The sequence below is a fragment of the Schistocerca serialis genome, chromosome 3 (genome assembly GCF_023864345.2).
Source record: "Schistocerca serialis cubense isolate TAMUIC-IGC-003099 chromosome 3, iqSchSeri2.2, whole genome shotgun sequence".
Lineage (NCBI taxonomy): Eukaryota > Metazoa > Arthropoda > Insecta > Orthoptera > Acrididae > Schistocerca > Schistocerca serialis.
The window spans coordinates 717586341-717609083 of NC_064640.1; the positions used below are offsets into that span (position 1 = coordinate 717586341).

General features: G+C 40.6%; 1 protein-coding gene across 1 annotated transcript in view; it reads right to left on the minus strand.

Annotated features, from left to right (window-relative positions):
* The window catches only part of LOC126471122 (CLIP-associating protein 2-like), a 231815-nt gene that overhangs the window by 70936 nt on the left and 138136 nt on the right, over positions 1–22743 (minus strand). Inside the window, exon 16 of the mRNA XM_050099204.1 lies at positions 6030–6143. Within this exon, the coding sequence (XP_049955161.1) occupies positions 6030–6143 (114 nt within the window). The remainder of the gene's footprint in view (positions 1–6029; positions 6144–22743) is intronic.

Below are 22743 nucleotides of genomic sequence, written 5' to 3' on the forward strand. Positions count from 1 at the left end.
GAGGACGGGCGTTATCGTGCAAAAAAACAATACTGGAAGTCAGCATACCACGGCGTTTGTTCTGTATAGCCTGTAGTAACTTTTTTATTGTTTCACAGTACACGTCTTGATTAATGGTCGTACCACGTTCCATGAATTCAACCAACAACACCCCTTTGGCATCCCAAAACACCATTGCCATCAGTTTTCTGGCAGAAAAATCTTGCGAGGCTTTTCTTGGTTTGGTAGGCGAATTTGAATGTGCCCACATCTTTGATTGTTCTTTTGTCTCAGGGTTCACGTACTTAATCCAGGTTTCGTTACCAGTCACGATTCTGTTTAACAATGGTTCTCCTTCGTCCTCATAACGTGACAGAAAGTCTAATGCAGAGGCCATTCTCTGAGTTTTGTGGTGGTCGGTAAGAATTTTGGGCACCCATCATGCACAGAACTTGCGGTAACCCAATCTTGCTGTCACTATCTCGTACAAGAGAGTCTTAGAAATCTGTGGAAAACCAGTAGACAACTCCGACATTGAGAAACGTCGATTTTCACGAACTTTTGCATCAACTGTCTGAACGAGTTCGTCAGTCACCAATGATGGTCTACCACTCCTCTCTTCATCATGAACGTTTTCTCGTCCACTTTTAAATAAACGTACCCATTCACGGACAACTCCTTCACTCATAACTCTTGGTCCGTACACGGCACAAAGCTCACGATGAATAGCTGCTGCAGAATATCCTTTGGCTGTTAAAAACCTTATGACAGCACGCACTTCACATTTGGCGGGGTTTTCTATTGCAGCACACATTTCAAACTGCCACAAAAACTAAACTAGCGCATATGCGACGTTGACTCGACCACGGCTTGATGCCGACCGACCTGTTGAGTGCGTGAACGCACAGATGGCGTCGCTACTCCCCCCACAACCCGCACTGTGACCAATCGGAGGTTACTTTCTGAACCGCCCTCGTAGTTCCACTGTCATTATAAGTTGTAGGGCAGAAGAGTATGTATCTGTGTAACCACTCACAGAGTACACAGTCTTCAGCTGCTCAAAAATTTCTTTGTGAGACATTCCATGCCATAGAGGATGCAAGCACTACTAACAGGAATGAACTCTAAAGGGTAAGGTGGAAGTGTAATGAGATATGGGAAATAGGGAAGGAAGATTAGGGTTGACAATTAGAGACAAAGCACAAGCTCAGATGGAGTATGGAGGGAAATGAAACTGGCCATATCCTTTCAAAGGAACCATCCCAGCATTTGTCTTATGTGGTTTAGGACAATTGAAGAATGGAACTCAGCTCCTTCTGCATACAGAAATGTATGTAAATGGGGGTATGTAAATTTCCATTACTTTTTTAGTCAATACCCATGTTTATATCTGAACTATTGTGACCACATATAAGTAATTATTCCATCCAGCATGGGCTGTAACTAATAAAAGTGTTTCTTTCTGAGATATAGTCAAGTGTAACACTTATGCTTAACATAGAGTAATAAAAGTTTGTCAATACATCATTTATTTTACAATAAGTAAGTAATTAAAAATAAAAGGAGGAACTAATAATCCAAACAACACTTTACATTTTTTTCTATTGTGTATTAAATTGTAATGGTTAATCAATATGTTCCACATACTGTCAATAAATTATATTATTCAGTATTTAGCTACCATTCTCCTGAATGTAACAGTCTAGTTAATTTTATTAAAAAATGTTTATTTAACAAAATATGACCAAGTTACGATACATACAAAATATGTACCACCTAAAATTTCTACACAGGTGAAAGTTATTCGTATTAGCCTTGACATACCTCAACTGAAAACACCTTTTCTCAATTTTTTTCCAAAAATAATGTCTTTGAATAGTTGCTGATAATAAAGACTTTCACGTTCCAGAATATTCTTTTGTAAAATTGAACAAGATTTTAATTGCCAATACTATATATTTGTAACCCTAATTCTCAGGTCTCACTTTGTCAAAATTAATGTTAAAATTAAAAAGTTTTCATTTCAAGAAAATTCTTGTGGGAAAGGTGGTGGTGGTGGTGGTTGTCGTCGTGGTGATCGCTTTGCAGGGCACTCAACTGTGCGGTCAGCAGCCCCCATAAAAAATCAGAATTTTTACACAGTCCACTCTAGCCAGTCATGAATGATGAAATGATGAGGGCAACACAACCAACCAGCTCCCTGGCAGAGAAATGTGGGAAAGGTGAGACTAAAAATACAGCTACTGCGCACCAATTCAGTGAGTAAGTGGGTTTCATTGGCCAGTTCAGTGAATCTTTGTTTCACTTTCAATCTGTAAAGGAACTACGCCAATCAGTCTGATTAACCGATTACTTGAAGTATATGCCACTTGTCTGAAAACATCTGTCATTTTGTCTGAGCTGTCTGTAGAAGCTGTGCTACAAACAGGTGATTTGATGTAAACAAATGAAGAAGAAGATGATGAAATATGTTTCAATTGCCCCATGAAGCTCTCCTGGGCTATTAAACGTGAAGTTTTGTTGGCCTATTTAACCAAAGGGGGGGGGGGGGAGGAAACAGAGAGAGAAAGGGGGGAGGGGGGGGGGGGAGAGAGAGAGAGAGAGAGAGAGAGAGAGAGAGAGAGAGAGAGAGAGAGAGAGAGAGAGAGAGAGAGAGAGAGAGAGAGGAGAAAATGGTGGTTTTCATGGATTTAAACTTAGACTTTCTTAAAAACTCTTCTAGTAAGAATTTATTAGCCACTAACATTAGTGGTTTTTGGGGACTTTAATGTAGATTTTCTTAAATACTCTTTCAGTAAGAATTTATTAGTCAGTAACATCAATCAACTTAATTCCTACTTTAAACTTCCCAACTAGGGTAGCTTACTGCTTCAAAATAACCCTTGATTACATCTTTATACGAAGGTCTAATTAACAAAATTATGTTACAAAATCAATAGTCAAAGGCCTCTCAGACCATGACATGCAGTTCTGTTTGTTAAATGTTACTACTGAACAGGATATAAAATCCACTAAATCTGAGTTCAACAGGGTAGCCAGTCAGCCAGAAACTGATTATTTTAGGAAACTCCTCAAAGACATGAACTGGTGTGATGTATACAGTGCTTAAGGCAGGTATTAAAAAATGCAACACTTTATTAATAATGTCCTGACCCTATTTGATATCTGTGTTCCCCGAAAACTAGTACAGATTAAACATAAGTCTACAAAGAACATAAGGTTTACTCAAGGAATAAAGGTGCCTTGTACAACAAAAAGGAAACTATACCCGTCAATCGGAAAAACAGCTCTGATGCTGATGCTATAGTTCATTACAAGACATGCTGCAAAATATTAAAGATAGTAATACAACCGTGAAACAAAATGCATTATGAGAAAAAGATAGGAGGAGACTGCTAGGATGAGAGGTGAAGAGGAGCAGATAGCATTAATAGCAAATTATACACAGGTAACAAGATGTGTGCAGCGTTGCACAACTTTTTAACAAGGATTTCATAAATGTTACTGAAAAGAAGGGTTGTCATGTTCAGAATACGCTACCATGGAATATCTCAGTCCAGTCTTTACAAATAACTTCAGTAAAGGCTACACTGGGAAAGCCAACATTAGAAATCAAGTAATAAGGAAAGAATTAGGATTCAACCAATAACCCAAAATGCAATCCTATACACAGAAAAATGGAGAGAACGTGTACTTCATATGTCACCAAAAACATTTCCCAAATCGGATGGGGCAACGATAGTGAGACTGGAACAGGTCGTATGTCCAACCCTGGAGTGATAGAAGAGAAGAATATTAATAGGATCCTTATTACACCTACATAAGTAAGGTCCACCATAAAACCATTAAAAATAAAAAATCTCACAGTTATGATAAAATATTTACAAAGTTAATTAAACAGTGTGCTTCTGATTTTAGTAACTGTTAAGTTACTGTTCAGCAGAACATTTCCTGAGTGGTTGAAATATTCTGAAGTTAAGCTCTTGTTTCAGAAAGGAGATAAAGAAATACAGATAAATTTGCATCTTATTTCTCTTTTACCAGGATTCGTAAAAATTTTAGAAAAGTTAATATAAAATTGGGTTCTTAACCATCCTACAACAAATAACATTTGTCAAAGTCACAGTTCAGATTTCTAACGAGTTCTGATATTGAGAAGCCTATCTACACACACAGCAAGAATGTACTTAATTCATTAGACAATAAATTACAGGCTACTGGCATATTTTGTGATCAGTCAAAGGCATTTGACTCTGTAAATCACAACATTCTTTTCAGTAAATTAGAATATTATGGTCAAAAGGAAATGTTGCAAAATGGTTCAAATTCTACCCGGACAGGACACAAAGGATGTCAGTAGGAAAGAGATTGTATTAAGCTATTAGCTATCATTCAACTGGGAATTAATTACACGTGCTGTCACACCAAATTCCATCTTAGATCCCTTATTTTTCCTTGTGGATATCAATGACCTTTCATCAGTAACATTTCGAAATGGCAAGTCAGTATGCAGATGATAGTTAAAAGTTTAATTATGAATAAAGTTCAGTTTAAGATGAGCCTCAAGGATCTATTGGCAGCCAACTTCTTCTACTCCACTGATGAATTTTTCAGTAGAACTAACTGACATGTATATGTTACTAATAATCTCAAATAATGTTAAGTATTACATACAACCTGACTCCTGTATAAATTTAGTGACAAGTTTGTTATTGCATTTTAAATGAAAATATGTTCATGATTTTTTTGCTTATACCACATCCATGAGGACCATTTCACTTGGGATCTGTGAAAGGTACATTAGCATACCTGTTGTTCTTTGTAAATATTTACTGTGTATTTTTGTTTTCCGACATGTTCTACATCCTTGTGGATCTCCTCACTACGGCTCTATTGGAATGAAAAGTACATGTAATCTAATTTAACCATACCAAACCCAACCTAAGACAACAGGCAGAAGCAAAAGATAAAGATACACAAAACACAGTTTGTTTGTAATTTTTTCTCCCAATGATAATTAAGTAGTGCACAAATGGTGAACACTTACACCTACAATGCACTTACTTTGATCAATGATCAACTCTGCTGCATACTGACTTGGCTGGAATATTACAACATGAACACTGGGGTGGCTATAAAGTCATCACTGCACGAGATCATAGATACTTAATACACTAATTTGAGTTGTAATTGCTGAGGTCCACCTTCCCATTTTCTTAATGGGATCTGTGTGAATCTTACAATTGATATCAAATTTTATCAGCTGTTCTGACAACACTGAACAATGTTGATGCAAGAATGTTGCCTACAATGACTGCCCTAAAAATCTGCCACTTAAGGTACACAGAGAACTGTGCTACGTAGCCAGAACTGAAATCCCAGTTACAAGCCTTCACTTTATTGGAAGGAAGTGACCCCTGCCCATATTACTCGTATGCTGGAGCAATATTTACATTATTTATTAACTACACTTTTACAGGGTATGTACTAAGAACAGGAACAGCAACATTACAGTTTCATATTTTCTCATACGAACTTGTAATTATCACAGTTACCTTAAAACTCATTCGACCAACTGTCTACCATTTACAAGGCTATCTTTTCTCTGTTGTTTCATTTACTATACTTACAAACTTGAACACAATCCTTATATGCATTCTTGTTTCAGCTGAAGCTAAGTATTAACAAATAATAAATTCTATAAATTACTTCCATCCTGGCTCCTCCATAAAAATTTGATCTATGATAAGCAACAACTTCAGAAAATAAAACCTTACTTGTTACAGAAATATATACCCACTACTTTACAGTTAACGTCTATTAAAATTTGTTTTATTATATGCCTTGACTTTTAATGAGATTTTGGGTCTCTCTCATACCAAGAATTGCATGATCATCATCATCAACAACAACACCACACACACACACACACACACACACACACACACACACACACACATACACACACACACAATGACAAATATATTAATAGTAATAAAATGTGAGAAACTGAAGAAAATTAATAGAAAGAACGAACTGAAGATACTTACGTTGGGACTGAGATACATTTGACATCCGACTCCTTGTTCTGCCCAATCTTTCTGGAGATGTTATAACACTTGTGGACATGCCAGATGAGTCTGCAGCTTTCTTTCCTGGCCGAGCTGTGAACAACAATTATTTTCCAGAATCTTCCTATCAGTGTTCATCTTAATAACAGTAAAAATGGAATTATTCAAAGCACACAGCAACTTGGGTAAATGAGCAAATTTATCCATTCCGTACAAGATACCAGAGAGAACAGCAAAGGAGGAAGGCAAGGTGAGGACAACTCAAACAAGAACCATGTTGCTGAGAGTTGTTTTTATAAGTCCATGTTTAATGAGTTCCGAAAGCAGACAGAATGATGCTAGATTGGGTAGTACACTTTTTCATATTTGGTGAGTATGTCCAAATATTTATTGCAGTATAAACAAAATTAGTGAATTTAAGTTATAAAATTCTCTTCTAATTAAAACTAGGGAAAATAATATAATAATACACTAAATTTCTGATACACAACCTTGGGCACCTTAGCTAAGATGAAATATTAATGATGCATGCAACAGTGTAATGTACATTGCCATGATCAGCTGGCCATTGATATATTTCATTATGGATTCAAATGCCTAGTTGCAACAATGTCAGTGAACTAGCATAAAATTATATGAACGGATCAAATCATGAGGAAGGTAGCGAGAACAAATGGACCACAGCAGCAGACTCAGATTGTTCTACTGTATGTTTCTTACTGTGTGTGTGCATGTATGTGAAGAGGGCACTTGTATAACATTGCAGGCCTTGGAAAATTTTTAATTAGCCAGGATTTTTATTGAACAGAAATATTACCAAACATTTGTGTAGGCTTCATTTACACATCAGCATATGATATCGAATTATGACTGTAGTAACACAGATTTGTCACGAGTTTACTACTTTGCTAAAACAGAATGTACAAGAAATATAAAACATACAAAACTTTTCAGCAAGAAGATGCCTCTGATTATGCAAATGTGGTTGAAGATCAAACATGAAGTCAAATAGTTTCTCAAAACCTTCCATCATAGTAAAAACTAAAAAAGAATTGAATTCAGCTATAGTAACCAGCTTACTTACATTGCCTATGGTCATCTTATATCCAAGCAGCAAAAAAACAAACAGAAACACAGATTGATTATAAGGACTAGTAGGCACATACGTAAGCAAGCGTTAATGATAGCGGAGGAAAACAGAATCTCTCCTTTCACCTTGATTCAAATTAAGAATAGTGGGGGCGAGGACAGAGAGGAAGAAAGAAACACACACACACACACACACACACACACACACACACACACACACACACAGTGGCAGGGGGCTGAGATGGGGGTAGGGAAGAGGACAGAAGGGTGAGACACACTAAAGGTGAAGTGAGGGTGGAGATATCAAGTAGTGTATATGAGAGAGAGAGACAAATGTAACAGCAGAGCCCTTTTCTGTTCCCTCTAATGTCATAGAAGTACATGTAGAAAACTACTGGAAAAATTTCATGAACCCATTACTGATACTGATTTACTACAATGACATAGTACGATAATGGCAAAGGTCATAGACAGCTTCAACTTTATAAAGTCATTGTATATAGTACAAATCTAAAAAAAAAAAAACTACCAGATCTTTCAAAAATTGCAAAAATAATAGATACAAAAAATAATGGTAATGTGTAACAGTCACCTTCCCCAAAAACAGAGGGAGGGAGACAATTTGTACCACCAGTTCCTCCGTTTATTCCATTATCAATGAGGCTTTGTAAGCAGGCGCCTTGTCCTAAAGAATGTTGTTTTTATTTTTTTCATTTGTATCCATTTTCATTTATTCAGACACCTTTTTTTTCCAAATTTTTCCAACAATTGTGAGATTTCTGTGGTATTCACCAGATTTTGTTTCACCCCTGGTAAGGTACTCAAGAAGAAGAATGAATCTTGCAACCTAAACAACACTGGTCATAGCTTCTGCTACAAGTTAAGTTAGATTTATCTTTTCTGTGCTGTTGCATATGAGGACAATACACTGACTAAAAAGCAATGGCAGCAGCCAGACTGAACAATTTATGCTTGCAGAATACATAGCAAATTCCACCACAAGGGTGCCAGCTGGTTGGGGCCGAATTTAACATGCGACATCCCGTGAGACCATGCTGCTCTGTCCGGCTGAGCATGTGGACGTGGCCACAGCCACAAGGGCTAAAGGAGGCCACACATCATCCAGGAGAGTTTGTCAGTTGCGTACAATCATAACAGATGGATCCCATGTTAAATCAGGCCTCAGGTCTGGACTTAGAATAAGTTCTGGTGCCGCTCCTCCATACTTAGCATGTTGCTTCTACTTGGGAAATTTACAAACTGTACAAAGGTCAGTACAGTAAACATTGTTCTCGAGTATTGCCTCCATATGTTCATATTTCCTCAACAGAGTGCCATAATTTTCAAAATATTTGATTAGCCGTAGCCATAGACTGCTAACTGAACAGATCTACCTCTGCATAATGTCAATCAGCATAGAGACCATTTGCTGGACGCAACATATATACACTCCTGGAAATTGAAATAAGAACACCGTGAATTCATTGTCCCAGGAAGGGGAAACTTTATTGACACATTCCTGGTGTCAGATACATCACATGATCACACTGACAGAACCACAGGCACATAGACACAGGCAACAGAGCATGCACAATGTCGGCACTAGTACAGTGTATATCCACCTTTCGCAGCAATGCAGGCTGCTATTCTCCCATGGAGACGATCGTAGAGATGCTGGATGTAGTCCTGTGGAACGGCTTGCCATGCCATTTCCACCTGGCGCCTCAGTTGGACCAGCGTTCGTGCTGGACGTGCAGACCGCGTGAGACGACGCTTCATCCAGTCCCAAACATGCTCAATGGGGGACAGATCCGGAGATCTTGCTGGCCAGGGTAGTTGACTTACACCTTCTAGAGCACGTTGGGTGGCACGGGATACATGCGGACGTGCATTGTCCTGTTGGAACAGCAAGTTCCCTTGCCGGTCTAGGAATGGTAGAACGATGGGTTCGATGACGGTTTGGATGTACCGTACACTATTCAGTGTCCCCTCGACGATCACCAGTGGTGTACGGCCAGTGTAGGAGATCGCTCCCCACACCATGATGCCGGGTGTTGGCCCTGTGTGCCTCGGTCGTATGCAGTCCTTATTGTGGTGCTCACCTGCACGGCGCCAAACACGCATACGACCATCATTGGCACCAAGGCAGAAGCGACTCTCATCGCTGAAGACGACACGTCTCCATTCGTCCCTCCATTCACGCCTGTCGCGACACCACTGGAGGCGGGCTGCACGATGTTGGGGCGTGAGCGGAAGACGGCCTAACGGTGTGCGGGACCGTAGCCCAGCTTCATGGAGACGGTTGCGAATGGTCCTCGCCGATACCCCACGAGCAACAGTGTCCCTAATTTGCTGGGAAGCGGCGGTGCGGTCCCCTACGGCACTGCGTAGGATCCTACGGTCTTGGCGTGCATCCATGCGTCGCTGCGGTCCGGTCCCAGGTCGACGGGCACGTGCACCTTCCGCCGACCACTGGCGACAACATCGATGTACTGTGGAGACCTCACGCCCCACGTGTTGAGCAATTCGGCGGTACGTCCACCCGGCCTCCCGCATGCCCACTATACGCCCTCGCTCAAAGTCCGTCAACTGCACATACGGTTCACGTCCACGCTGTCGCGGCATGCTACCAGTGTTAAAGACTACGATGGAGCTCCGTATGCCACGGCAAACTGGCTGACACTGACGGCGGCGATGCACAAATGCTGCGCAGCTAGCGCCATTCGACGGCCAACACCGCGGTTCCTGGTGTATCCGTTGTGCCGTGCGTGTGATCATTGCTTGTACAGCCCTCTCGCAGTGTCCGGAGCAAGTATGGTGGGTCTGACACACCGGTGTCAATGTGTTCTTTTTTCCATTTCCAGGAGTGTAGATTACTTTAAGGTGCAGGGTTTGTCACTGATTAGGAAGGATTGTTTGCTGTTTTCTTATTCGGCAACAGCATGCTACATATTAATGGAATGGGTCGCCCTCCCTTTTGTAACTGAACCCACTCAGCCAAATGTCAAGCAAAAATACGAAACAGTTCTGGGGGTCCTTTTCTTTACTTGAACAATCAGTATGCTGGCTAGTGGCATGGAGGGAAGAGCAACAGAGAAGAAGAAGAAGAAGAAGAAGAAGAAGAAGAAGAAGAAGCTGGAACGATACCACCAGACAGGTGATGCCAAGAGAAGACAGAAGAAACTGGAACAAGCCGCTGCATACAGACGATGCCTGAAGTTAAAGCAGCAATCCCAGAAGGCAATCAGGAGTGGTGCAGCAGCAGCCGACACTGGTGTGAGTACACACAGAACACACAGTGTTGGCCTAGCAGAAGCAACAACAGCGAATGGTGGTACAAGGATTGAGACAACACTTCATAGTGGAATGTGCACAGCAGCAACACTTCACTCAGTGAGGGACACAGCTTAGCAACTATGTCACGTAACAAAGATGTACATGCAATGATAGTGACATGCAAGAGTCATCATATTCTAATTAGGTTTTTCGACAACTGCGATATAGCATTTAAGGGAGTTCGAACGCCCTATCCCGACAATGTTAAATTTAGTGACTTGGCTTCCCCTGTATTTCAGAAACTACTGTAGCCATTGACATGAAACTTTTACAGGACATTAAATTGTATTTTCTGAGTCTACTAAACTACAATAATTGCATTTCAGCCACTGCTTTCAGAAATACAATTTTTTAATCATGCAGTTAAAATTTTGTATACTTTTTTGTACTTTATCCTAAATAATTTTAATTATACATAACATCATGTTCTTCTTTTAGTTCAGTAGACACAGGATGTGTATGTTATTACTTGTTGAAAACATGAATGCTTACGCAAAGTGGTTTCCAAGATTTAGGAAAAAGGAAACAGAAAATGTGAATGTAAAGTTCCAAAAGACTGTAACTCATTTAATATATGCTTAATATTTTTATTTTTAGTCACTCAGAAACACCATGAACTACACTGTATATAATCATCTTGATCTTATTCCAAGTTTTTTCTTCTTTTCTTCCTTCTGGACTCCTTCGTGGCCAACTGTGCTGCACACTCTGCTTTATCAATGTGAACCTTGTCCATTCATTCAAGTTCCCTGATGCAGTTTGCTCCAGGATTAATTCTCATATGCTGTAGCAGTTTCACACTACCAATGTTGCCATCATTAAAAACAATAACAGCATCACTGAACCCCCACTTTAGCGTCTTCATACAAAGAAAAACATTTTTTGGTAAGCGAGTCCATATAAGGTTACTGAATGAAACATTGGGATTTTGAGTCTGACCATCCAGACACTTCTCCAGTAATTCATGTTTGTCAGGTCTCTGTAAATAGGTCTTATGATATCCATGACTGCTGCTGGGATGGAACGTTTATGGTTGCATGAACTGTTTGAGTATTGCGCATTGCGGTAATTGCACCATGAATCAGGTCCAGGAGGGCAAAGATGGTGTACTGGTTTTTCATCAGTTGACAGTCTGTGGAAGAAGGTAGCCCTTATTGCCTGCTTCATTTTCAACAAACCCTCAGTATTATTTCTAATGGCCATCCCATAATACTGCTGTAGTTCATCAATCATTTTGTCTGTTAGCCTGCCTCTTATGGTTTTACCATCAGAAAATTTCTTGTCTGCAAACTTTGTTTCAACTTCCTCAACCTGGTCCTCTTCTACCACCACTTGTGCCTTCATAATTTCTGTCACAGACATGCCCTTCTTCATTCCCTGATTTACACTTATAACAATGTTTGGTTAAAATCTGGAAATCTATTACCTTTCTTTCCAGTATACACACTGGTCACCGTAGCAAAAGAATTCTTAGAACTGTAGCCGCACTTCTGCCAAGTGCCATCGAAAGCTACTGGTATGTCAGTCATACTATCATTTATTTCAACAGCTTTGTTTGCAGCACCCTTCATTGACTCACATGCAACAGATTCCACAGCAGCTCCAATAAATCCTGCATACTTGTCGATTTTACGAGGTGGGTTTGGCATATTCATCACAAGGTATCATGAGAGTCCCTTCTCTGGGGACACCACCCCATAGTTGAAATACTGATCATGCAGATAGAAAGGCTTCTGTGTATGCATGAAGCTGAGGGCTATGACAGCTGTAGTGTAGCTAATGGCAGAATCTCCTATGCTGGATGAACCAGATGAGCAGAGTGCCTCACAAAGCTCCACTACAATTCATGCTGAGGGGTGTGTGGCATGTAGCAAAATGTGTCATGAATGTAGTCTCAGGGCTACTGGTCAACTGATCCAAGTAACCATGCTGAGCACCATGGTATCAACCAAATAAATGGCTAAATCTCATGCTACCAAAATGGAGAAACAAAAACTGTGGGATTTGATGAGACTTAAAACACCCAAGCATTGAGGTTCGAACTAATGGAAGCTGTTTCTGGAATTGGATCAGTTGATAGACCAATCCAAGAAGAGGAAATCATCACTGAGAAGTTGGACTGTATCGAGGTCAAATCATTGTCTGGGGCTGAAAGGAGAAAACTTCACAAACAACAAAACGAAAAGGAAGACAAAAGGTCCCAAACTTAAGACCTCTACAAAGGTGGTCTCAGAGTGAAGGGGAAAAACAGATCCCTTCTACTTCCAAGACAGGAACAAGAGACAAGTCAAGACAAGGAACAGGAGAGGAGTCTAATATTCCCTTTTATCACAATAATTGGATCCAGAAATAGCCGAGGTAAGAAATAAGCCCCTGTGATGGAAGTCAGTGAGGAATCCTTGAGGGCAATGGGAAGAAAGGGTTCTTGCAGGCTATCGTCAGAGTAATCTCACACACTGGAAATGACCATGGTGTGGAGTTAGTGGCTGCAAGGGTTGCAGATAAATCTGCAACACAGTAAGAGGGCAACTGCCACCCCGAGTCGTCTTCTGGGAAGACAAGAGGTGGACGTTGTTCTGATCCAGGAACCCTATGTATATAAATGAGGCGTTTCAGGTCTTGGGGAAACTGGACGATGATGCTGGAGGCAAAATGCCAGAGGTAACATACTAGAAATTTAAAGAACACCAGAATATGCATTTAAGTTGAGTGCGGAATTTCATTCCTGCCCACGGCGGACTTTCGTTTCAGGGACGTAGTGAATGAAGTTGCAAAATTAATGTACCATGTAGACAGGTGTTCATAGCTGAATGAACAACTGTTGGTTGGTTGTGATGCCAATGCCCACAACTTGTTGAGGGGAAGCAGCGACACCAACAGCAGAGGAAAATTTAATTGAGAGTAGCCTGGAGATCCTAAATAGGGCATCAAATCGACCTTCAGGAACATAAGAAAGGAAGAAATAATGGGCATAACCTTTGGGTTCACCTTAACGGGTAGTTACGTCAAACAATGGCATGCGGTGTTGGAGCCATCCTTATCAGAACACACATATAACAAGTTTGAGGCTGAAATGAATGCTAAACAGACCATGGCCTATAGGAATCCTAGGAACACAACATAAGAGTCTTATAGGAAAGACCTAAACTCATCCATATCTGAATTTGTAATTTTAGTACGGACTCCAGTAGTACTCGAGGAAATGGCAGATGAAGTGACATCTGCCATTATGACCTGGTACTTAGAAAATAACAACAACCTGGAATTGCAAAGGAAGCCAGTAAGAAAACTGTTAAACAATGCAAGAAGTAAAGGAAAATGGGCAAAACAGCTGAAGGCATTTGTCAAACACAGCCTTGTCATTAATCAAGCAAAACTATCTGAAGCCAGAGAGAAATCTACATCTACATCGATACCCTGAAAGCCACCGTAAGGTGCGTAGCAGAGAGCACCCTGTACCACTACTTGTCATTTCCCCTCATGTTCCACTCGCAAATAGAGTGAGGAAAAAACTACTGTCTAATTACCTTCGTATGAGCCCTAATTTCTCATGTCTTATCTTCGTAGTCCTTACGCACGATATGTTTGTGGCACGCCCGATGTATGTTGGCGGCAGTAGAATCGTTCAGCAGTCAGTTTCAAATGCCAGTTTTCTAAATTTTATCAAAAGTGATTCCTAAAAAGAATGCCGCCTTCCCTCCAGGGTTTCCCCTTTGAGTTCCTGAAGCATCTCTGTAACACTTATGTGTTGTTTGAATCTACCAGTAACAAATCTAGCAGCCCTCCTTTGAATTGCTTTGATACCTTCCTTCAATCTGACCTGGTACAGATCCCAAACAGTCGAGCAGTACTCAAGAATAAATAGTACCAGATCCTACATGCAGTTTCGTTTACAGGTGAACCACTCTTTTCTAAAATTCTCACAATAAACCAAAGTCAACCATTTGCCTTACTTACCACAGTTTTCACATGCCGATTCCACCTCATATCACTTTGCAGTGTTATGCCCAGATATTTAAACGACTTGATTGTGTCAAGCTGGACACTAGTGATACTGTATCCGAACATTACAAGTTTGTTCTTCCTACTGATGCACATTAACTTACATTTTTCCACATTTTGGGCTAGCTGTCATTCATCACACCAACTGAAAATTTGGTCTAAGTCGTCTTGTATCTTCCTAGTCACTCAACTTCGACACTTTACCATACACCACAGCATCATCAGCAAACAACCATAGACTGCTGCCCAACCTCCCCACCAAATCATTTATGTATATAGAGAACAGCAGCAGTCCTGTCACATTTCCCTGGGGCACTCCTGATGGTACCCTTGCCTCTGATAAACACGTGCCACCGAGGACAACATACTGGGTTCTATTATTTAAGATGTCTTCAAAACACATATCTGTGAACTTATTCCATATGGTCATACCTTTGTTAACAGTCTGCAATGGGGCACTGTATCAAATGCTTTCCAGAAATCTACAAATATGGAATCTGCCTGGTGCCCTGCATCCATAGTTCTCAGTATATCATGTGAGAAAATGGCAAGCTTAGTTTCGCATGAGCAATGCTTTCTAAAACCATGCTGATTCATGGACACAACTTCTTAGCTTAAAGATAGTTTATTATATTCAAACTGAGAATGTGTTTAAGGATTCTGCAGCAAACAGAAGTTAGGAATATTGGGCTGCAATTTTGCAGGTCCATTCTTTTACCTTTCTTATATACTGGAGTCACCTGTAATTTTTTTTCAGTCGCTTGGGACTTTGTGGTGGGCGAGAGATTTATGATAAATGCAAGCTAGGTAAGGGGCCAATGCCGTAGAGTAAGTACTCTTTCTAAAATCAAGCTGGGATTTGTTTTCAAATCTTTCAGTTGCTTCTCTATGCCAGGTATGCGAATTTCTATGTTGTCCGTACAGGAGTCTGTCCGATGGCCAAATGATGGAATGTTTGTATGTTTCTCCTGCATAAACAATTTCTTGAACATGAAATTTGAGACTTCGGTTTTTGTTTTGCTATCTTCAACTGCCACATCAAACTGGTCAACAAGGGACTGAATGGAAGCATTAGAGCCACTTAGCAATTTTACATATGACCGTAATTTTCACAGGTTCTCTGTCACATCTTTTGCTAAGGTGTGATGGTGGTAGCTGTTGTATGCTTCACACATCGATCTTTTCACAGACACACGAATCTCTACTAACCTTCACTTGCCATTGTTTGTGTGTCCCTTTTTGACCTAGAGTGCAACAGCCTTTGTTTCCTCAGCACCTTGCGAATTTCGTTATTAAACCTTGGTGGGTCTTGATCATCCTTAATCCATTTACTAGGCACATAACTCTCTAGACCATGAATTACAATCTGCTTAAACGTTGCCCGTAATTCCTGTGCGTCCATCTTACTGGTACCAAGTGATGCCAATTCACTGTATAAGTGAACTCCTTATCTGATCTGTCTAGCAGGAACAATCTCCTAGCCTTCTTGACTGATTTATTAACTCTCATAATCATGGTTGCTATAATGACATCATGATCGCTAATCCCCACTTCTATACTGACATGTCAATAAGGTCTGGCCTATTTGTAGCTACAAGGTCTAAGATATTTTCATTGTGAGTGGGCTGCTAAGCTAGCTGCTCAATACTATTTTCAGAAAACGTGTTCAAAAGTAGTTCGCATGACTGTCTGTCTGTATCCCCCCCCCAATGAATCTGTAGACATCCCAGTCTATATGCAACAGGTTAAAGTCACCTCCAACTATTATTGCATGATCTGAGTATTTAAGTGCTATTGACCATAGACTTCCTTTGAATGACTCTAGAACTGTCACAGCGCAATCGGGTGGCCACATCCAACAATTAACATAGTTTCACCTACACCTGTTATACGTGACCAGACGACTTCACTGTCACACTCAATTTCAACATCAATAGAGACAATATTTTTGTCAACTGCAATGAACACTTCCCCTCCTATGGCCTGTAATCTGTCTTTCCGATATACATTCCATGACTCACTAAACATCTCAGAGATTTCCACTTTGGGTTTCAACCAGCTTCTGGTCCCAAGAATAATTTGAGTGCAATAACTTTCCGGGAGGGCAGAAAATTCGGGAACTTTACTACGAATACTTAGACAGTTTACTGATAAAATTGTGACAGTCAAAGTGTCTTGATTCTGAATGCTGTTTGCCTTTCTTTACTGTGAATCGACTGGCGAATGTCCATTAGAGAACCTCAAACTAAAAAACCCTCATGTGCACTCCACAAGTACTCTGCTACGCACCCCTGACCTATCAAGGGAAGTCGCCACCGGAAAGGCAGCCTCCACATCTCAGATGAGGGTTCCTGACAGACATACCAGGTGCACATTGGCTTTCTTTCCAGCCCAGAATGCTATCTGCCTAGGGGCTCCATAATGCGCCAAACATTGGAGCTGCCAATAACAAGTAAACCCTTGCCCCCCACGTCGCTGCTCGGACCCTGGTGAAGCAGCAGCCACCTGTCCACTCGTAGGGTGAATGGACGAGGCCAGGCAGCCAGTTTCCACATTGGCTGTCCGCCTTGAGCAACGCGAACATGTTACCATCCAACAGTCAGCCTGCTGTGAGGGCAGATCCATCATGTCATATGCGCTAAAAGGTGCCTCTGAAGCAGAGCCCATGGGCAAAACAACTGACTCCTGAGGTGTCCCATGCAATGCGCCAGATTCTCTGGCACTGCTGTACCCTGAGGCTGCAACCTGAAGGTGACTGACCATAGCCAACAGCACATATAGCTGTTTGTGAACTCTGGTCAGCCCTTCCTGTTTCCGCACACAGCATGCACACAGCATGCACACATCATACCCATCCTAGCAAGACTAACTGAAGAAGTAAATATAAAAGCACACAATTCTAGATATGCGACTTGTTACCTTCCTGATGTGTCACCAATGGACACTAATGCGTTAAAAGAGCTACGTAGGTGGCTGTTCAGTGACTCAACTACTATTAGCCTGTCCTGCTTTTTCCTAAAGACATTAGTAAAATTGGTTAATGGGTATGCTAAGGAAGGGAGGTTAACTAAAGTTACTCTACATGTGAACTAACAAGTATATCAACTATGCAAATCATGTGAAGTAGCACTTCACCAGTTTGTTGAGAAGTTGGAAAAAGCACTATGCTTTCAGGAAATTGCTACCTGCACCCTCCTGGACATTAAAGGGGGTTTTAGCAATACAACCATGGCATTAAAACCACCATATATAAGTAGTTTAAGACTATAATGAGTAAATGAAAGGTAGAAGCCACAAAGTTGAATGAGAAAATGGTGAACACCACCACCGAGGGGTGTCTGCGAGGAGGGGTTCTGTCATCTACACGAGTAAGTATATATAAACCATGTACTGGAATCTTAAGCTCATGGACAAAACTCTACTAGTAGAGGAGGCAATAAAGTAACTTTGGGTAATACTGAATGCAAAACTATATTTGACCCCACAGATAAACAATGTGTGTTCCAAGATGGAAGGTGCTCTTATGTGCATTAGAAGGGCCTGTCGTAAAAACTGGGGTCACGACCCAGAAGTACGTACTAGATATACACCAATATAATAAGGTCTATGATCAAGTTATAGGGCTACAGTATGGTGGAAGAAAGTACAACAGCAGATGGCTTCAAACGAGATTTGCAAGGTACAGAAATTGGCCTGCTTAGCAATAACACGTGGAATCAACAGCATACTCACCGCTGGGATGGAGACCATTCTGGACATGCCACCTTCATACCTTTGTGTTACAATGGACGTAGCAGCAACAATAACATACAAGAAGTAAATGGAAATCCTTAAGAAATCCAGACTCCCATACCAACATAGTGAATATGGTAAATACAGGAAATGCTGGCTAACTATACAACTCTCAGGTACTTTAATAACCCTTTCAAGGTGACTTTGGGAACAACAGCTGACAATAATGTTAATGATAATGAAAACTACCTCAGCTGTACTACTACACATTTATTGTGTTACAGGCAGTTTTGTTTGTAAAACATCTTCAGATTGCCTGCAGTTAAACAAAACAGGAAATGAGGCTAAAGCAATGAATAAAATTGCCAACTGACTCTGATAACAGCTTTACACTAAATTCTCACCGGGTTGTGCTAATGTTATGACACAGACAACAACAATACCAACTATGTCATGACTTCTGCACAACTTGGTGAGGATCTAGTGTAAGGCTGTTATCAATGTGAGTTGCCTATTTTATACGTTAAAATGCTGTAGCTTTAGCCTAATTTCCTGTTCTGTTTAACTGCTGGCAACCAGACAATGTTCTACAAACGAAACCAGTCATAGAACAATAAATGTGTAACAGTAGAGCTTAGGGGGTTTACATTAATCTTTAGCATCTGAAAGTAACAGTCAGAAGTAGGAAGCAATGGAAGAACAAACCTATCAGGAGATGCAGTGTGGTTTACTGAGAGATTGTAAACACATGAAGGTGCTGGGGCCGGGATATACAGGGTACAGCCCCAACTAAAGAAAGCAATCTCTCTCTAGGAAATCTAGCTACAGTATTCCAGGCAGAGATATGTGCTATGGAGAATCTGCATAGGTGCCACAAGGATTACGGCCTGTACATTCATCCAGACAGTCAAACAGCTCTGAAATTTTTACCAGCTCCTGCAAAGAGATAAAACATTGTTACAGAATGCCATGAAGTCCTTGTGACAATAAGGGAAAGTGACAGGGTAAACCTGCTGTGGGTCCCTGGTCACACAAGGGTCAGTGGCACTGAACAAGCTGATAGGCTGGCTACGGCAGGTGCAATGACTCCACTAGTTGGACCAGGACATCTTTTAACCATCTCTGAGGTGATACGAACAAAACAACAAGCTAGATTAGAAGGCAGCTTGCAGAATACAAGATGTGTTCAAAAAGTAACAGGAATGCTAATTTTCTGGGAATAATTTTATTTATTCATCTATGTTAATGTTATCTCCTTCAAAGAAGTCCCCATTAGATATTACACATTTATGAGATCACTTCTTCCAATCTCTGCAACACTTCTAGAATTCGATCTTTGGGAAAGCACTTAGTTCTCTCAGCGATGCACTTTTAATCTCATCTATGCCTGTAAAACAACAACTCTTTAACGTTATCTTTATTTCTGGAAACAGAGAAAAGGTACACAGGGCCGTATCAGGTGAATATGGAGGCTAGGGTATCATCACAGTGTTGTTTTTTACCAAAAATACATGAAAAAGCAATGTACTGTGAGCAGGTGCATTTGGCAAAAATTTTGCTGTCACACAATTCATACCCAAAACACCCAAAAAGCTTTCACTGCATGAGTCAACTGATATGCCAAACAATCAGCAACTCCTCTGATTGTGATCTTGTGATCCTTCACAATAATTTCTTTCACTTTTTCCACAGTTTCATCGGTTGTTGGTGTGGTGGGATGTCCAGAATGCTTGTTAGCTTCAACATCTTCACAGCCGTCTTGGAAATACTTATACCCCTCGTAACCCCTTGTTTTACTCATAGCAGTCTCATCAAAAGCAATATTCAACATTTCTAAAACCTTGTTACATTTTATTCTGTTTTTATAGCAAAATTCTCTGAGGCCTTTTTAAACCAAACCTATAATAGTCACTCTTAAGGAAACACATGTAACCTCCTTGACAACTATACTTCTGACACTGCTACCAGTGTACAGATATGTTTCACACATGTTCACCAACACAACAATGAAAAATCACACGAAATGGGCTAATACAATATGCAAAATTACAAAATACCTATTTTTTTGAACACATCTTCTATTGGACTAATATCCAAAAACAGCACATGGCAAGCTAATGATACAAAACCCATATTTCAAGAGAAGTTCTGTAGCCCTCGGCTCCAAGAGACAGATTTAACTCATGGTAGGACTGGTGACAAGTCATGGGAAATTTAAGAAAAACCAAAGCATGATGAGTACAGAGAGATAAGTGCAGAATAAATGGTGAGAGAGATGAAACAGTGACACATTTAATCTTCCAATGTGAAGTGCTGGAGGCCAAAAGACATAGAATACTTCAGTCTTAACTCTTGAAGAAACTATGTCTAACTTATTTTTCTACCATATGATGAGAACAAATACATATATACAACACCTGTGGACTAATGTGCACAATCACATGCTTGTACAATCTCATATCACCAGATCTAGCTCACTGATCCATTTGATTGCTTCTCTGATACGTGGTGAATGTCCATTATTGCTCCTTTACAAGTTCAAAGAAGGTAGTCAGCAACGATATGGATGGTTAATTGTAAGAAGGCACCACAGTCACAATTTGCAGAACCTGTCCATCACCACTTGTGCAGAAAATAACCATATCTGCCCTGTCCAGTCTGAATTCAGTTCACGATCCTTTATGACATTTGAAGTGATCATATCCTTGTATCCACATGGAAGGGTTCTCCACTAGATATGTGTTAACTACAAATGTCTGCTACCACTGAATTTTCCATGTGTAGTTGACACTGTAAGAGGATCCCTTGTTGGTTGCTGCACTCCACAACAGTTTCCTTGATTTCAGTGTTAGTGCTGTTCTTGTGCAATAGCTTGATGAATGGGTAGCTGAGGATTCTTTTGAATGCTATCCAGACTTCACAAAACCTTCTAGTCTTCCTAGAGCTGGAGGTGGATGTGGAATATTGCTGAGAACAGGAAGCCATGGGGTGTCTGTACCCTGTAGAAGTGGACCATCTTTGTGCATTTGTCAACTTAATTGTGTCTAATAAAAAACTGAGTAACAGCCTCCTACTACTCTTTATAGGTACCAGCTGGCTTTACTAGAATTGCAGTGAGAGAAACTGCACAATAAAATCAGTTTCTGAGTGAGCAACAGTGGGCTAAGATAATGGTTGTTTTGTCTCCCTGTGTAAATCAGTCAACGAACCAACCAACCAATCACATAAGGGTCAGAGATAGAAGGCAGCTTTGCACTCATTCGGAAGCTAAGCGAAGGTATGTTCATTCAGGGATTTATGATCATAGAATAAAGACAATAGAGTGTGCACACAGAGAACAGTTAACATTAGCAGAAACAATGGAGGTCGCTTGCCGAATGAGAGTACAATAACCTTGGCCAGATAGAAGATAAATACTCAAAGCAGTAGTGCATCACTGTGAAACAAAAAGAGTGACAAATTGTTTCACATGTAGTAAGCCAGGCTCTATGGTGTAAGATTGTCAGACCGAGATGAGTAGGACCAGTTGTAACAGGAAACGGAGGTATGGTCACAAAAGTGGCAGTGAGGATGACCAGTATTGATCTCCAGTCTCAAACAGTTCTGCGGTAATTACAAGGAAACATAAAGATTTCGTGCAGTGAGATACTTGCAGGGCAACTTATCAAGGCACAAAGGTCTATGTGCACAATCAAAACCTCTGACGTGCTCTAAATGTAAACAAATTGCAACTTTGCAAGAAACTGCATGGAGTGTGATTGCCATGCACAGAAAGAGAGAAAAATTCAGGAAAACAAGAAACGGCACACAAAAGCTTCATCTGGAAAAATATTGATAATCAATAGAAAAAACAGAAATCTGCTTGTAGAGCTGGAATGCCAGGAAGGAGCATGAGATTTCTGGTGGACAGTGGGGTACAAATAAGCCTAGTGCGGAGAAGTAGCTTGCACGACAGCCGAAGGGGTATCCCAACTGACACTATCAGGAACTGAGGAACTGCTAATATGGGTGCAATAGCACTCAGACTATCAACACAAAGCATTGCTTCCATGATAGGGGAACATGTGCATCTTCTGGTTGACAGGCTGGTAAGCACAAATTTCTTTGATGAAGGTGGGATCATAATTAATTACACCACCAAAAACCTGTGGATCCACAGGGAACAGATCAAAATGAAGACAGAGCAAGAGTGTGAACTCTGTGCAGAGCGTAACAGGAAAGTCATACCTCTTTCGGAAGAGGCTCGGGCATGAAGCAAAATGCGCAAAGAAATACAAAGACTAGGAGGGACAGAAAGCAAACTGTCAAGCTACCGCAGAAGCAAGCAACAAGGACTGCCAAAGAGAAATGAAAAGTGATGTCGAAAGACAAGAGCAAGTCACAAAAAGGCTAACAGTAGGGCCTCAAGAAAATATGTGCAGGCTGAGAAGAGAGGCAAGCAGAATGTGAGAGGCTATCATTCCTGAACATATGAACAATGGTGTCTATCTGCCTGAAGTGTTGGTAAAAGTGGATTCAGGGCAATGCATAACGA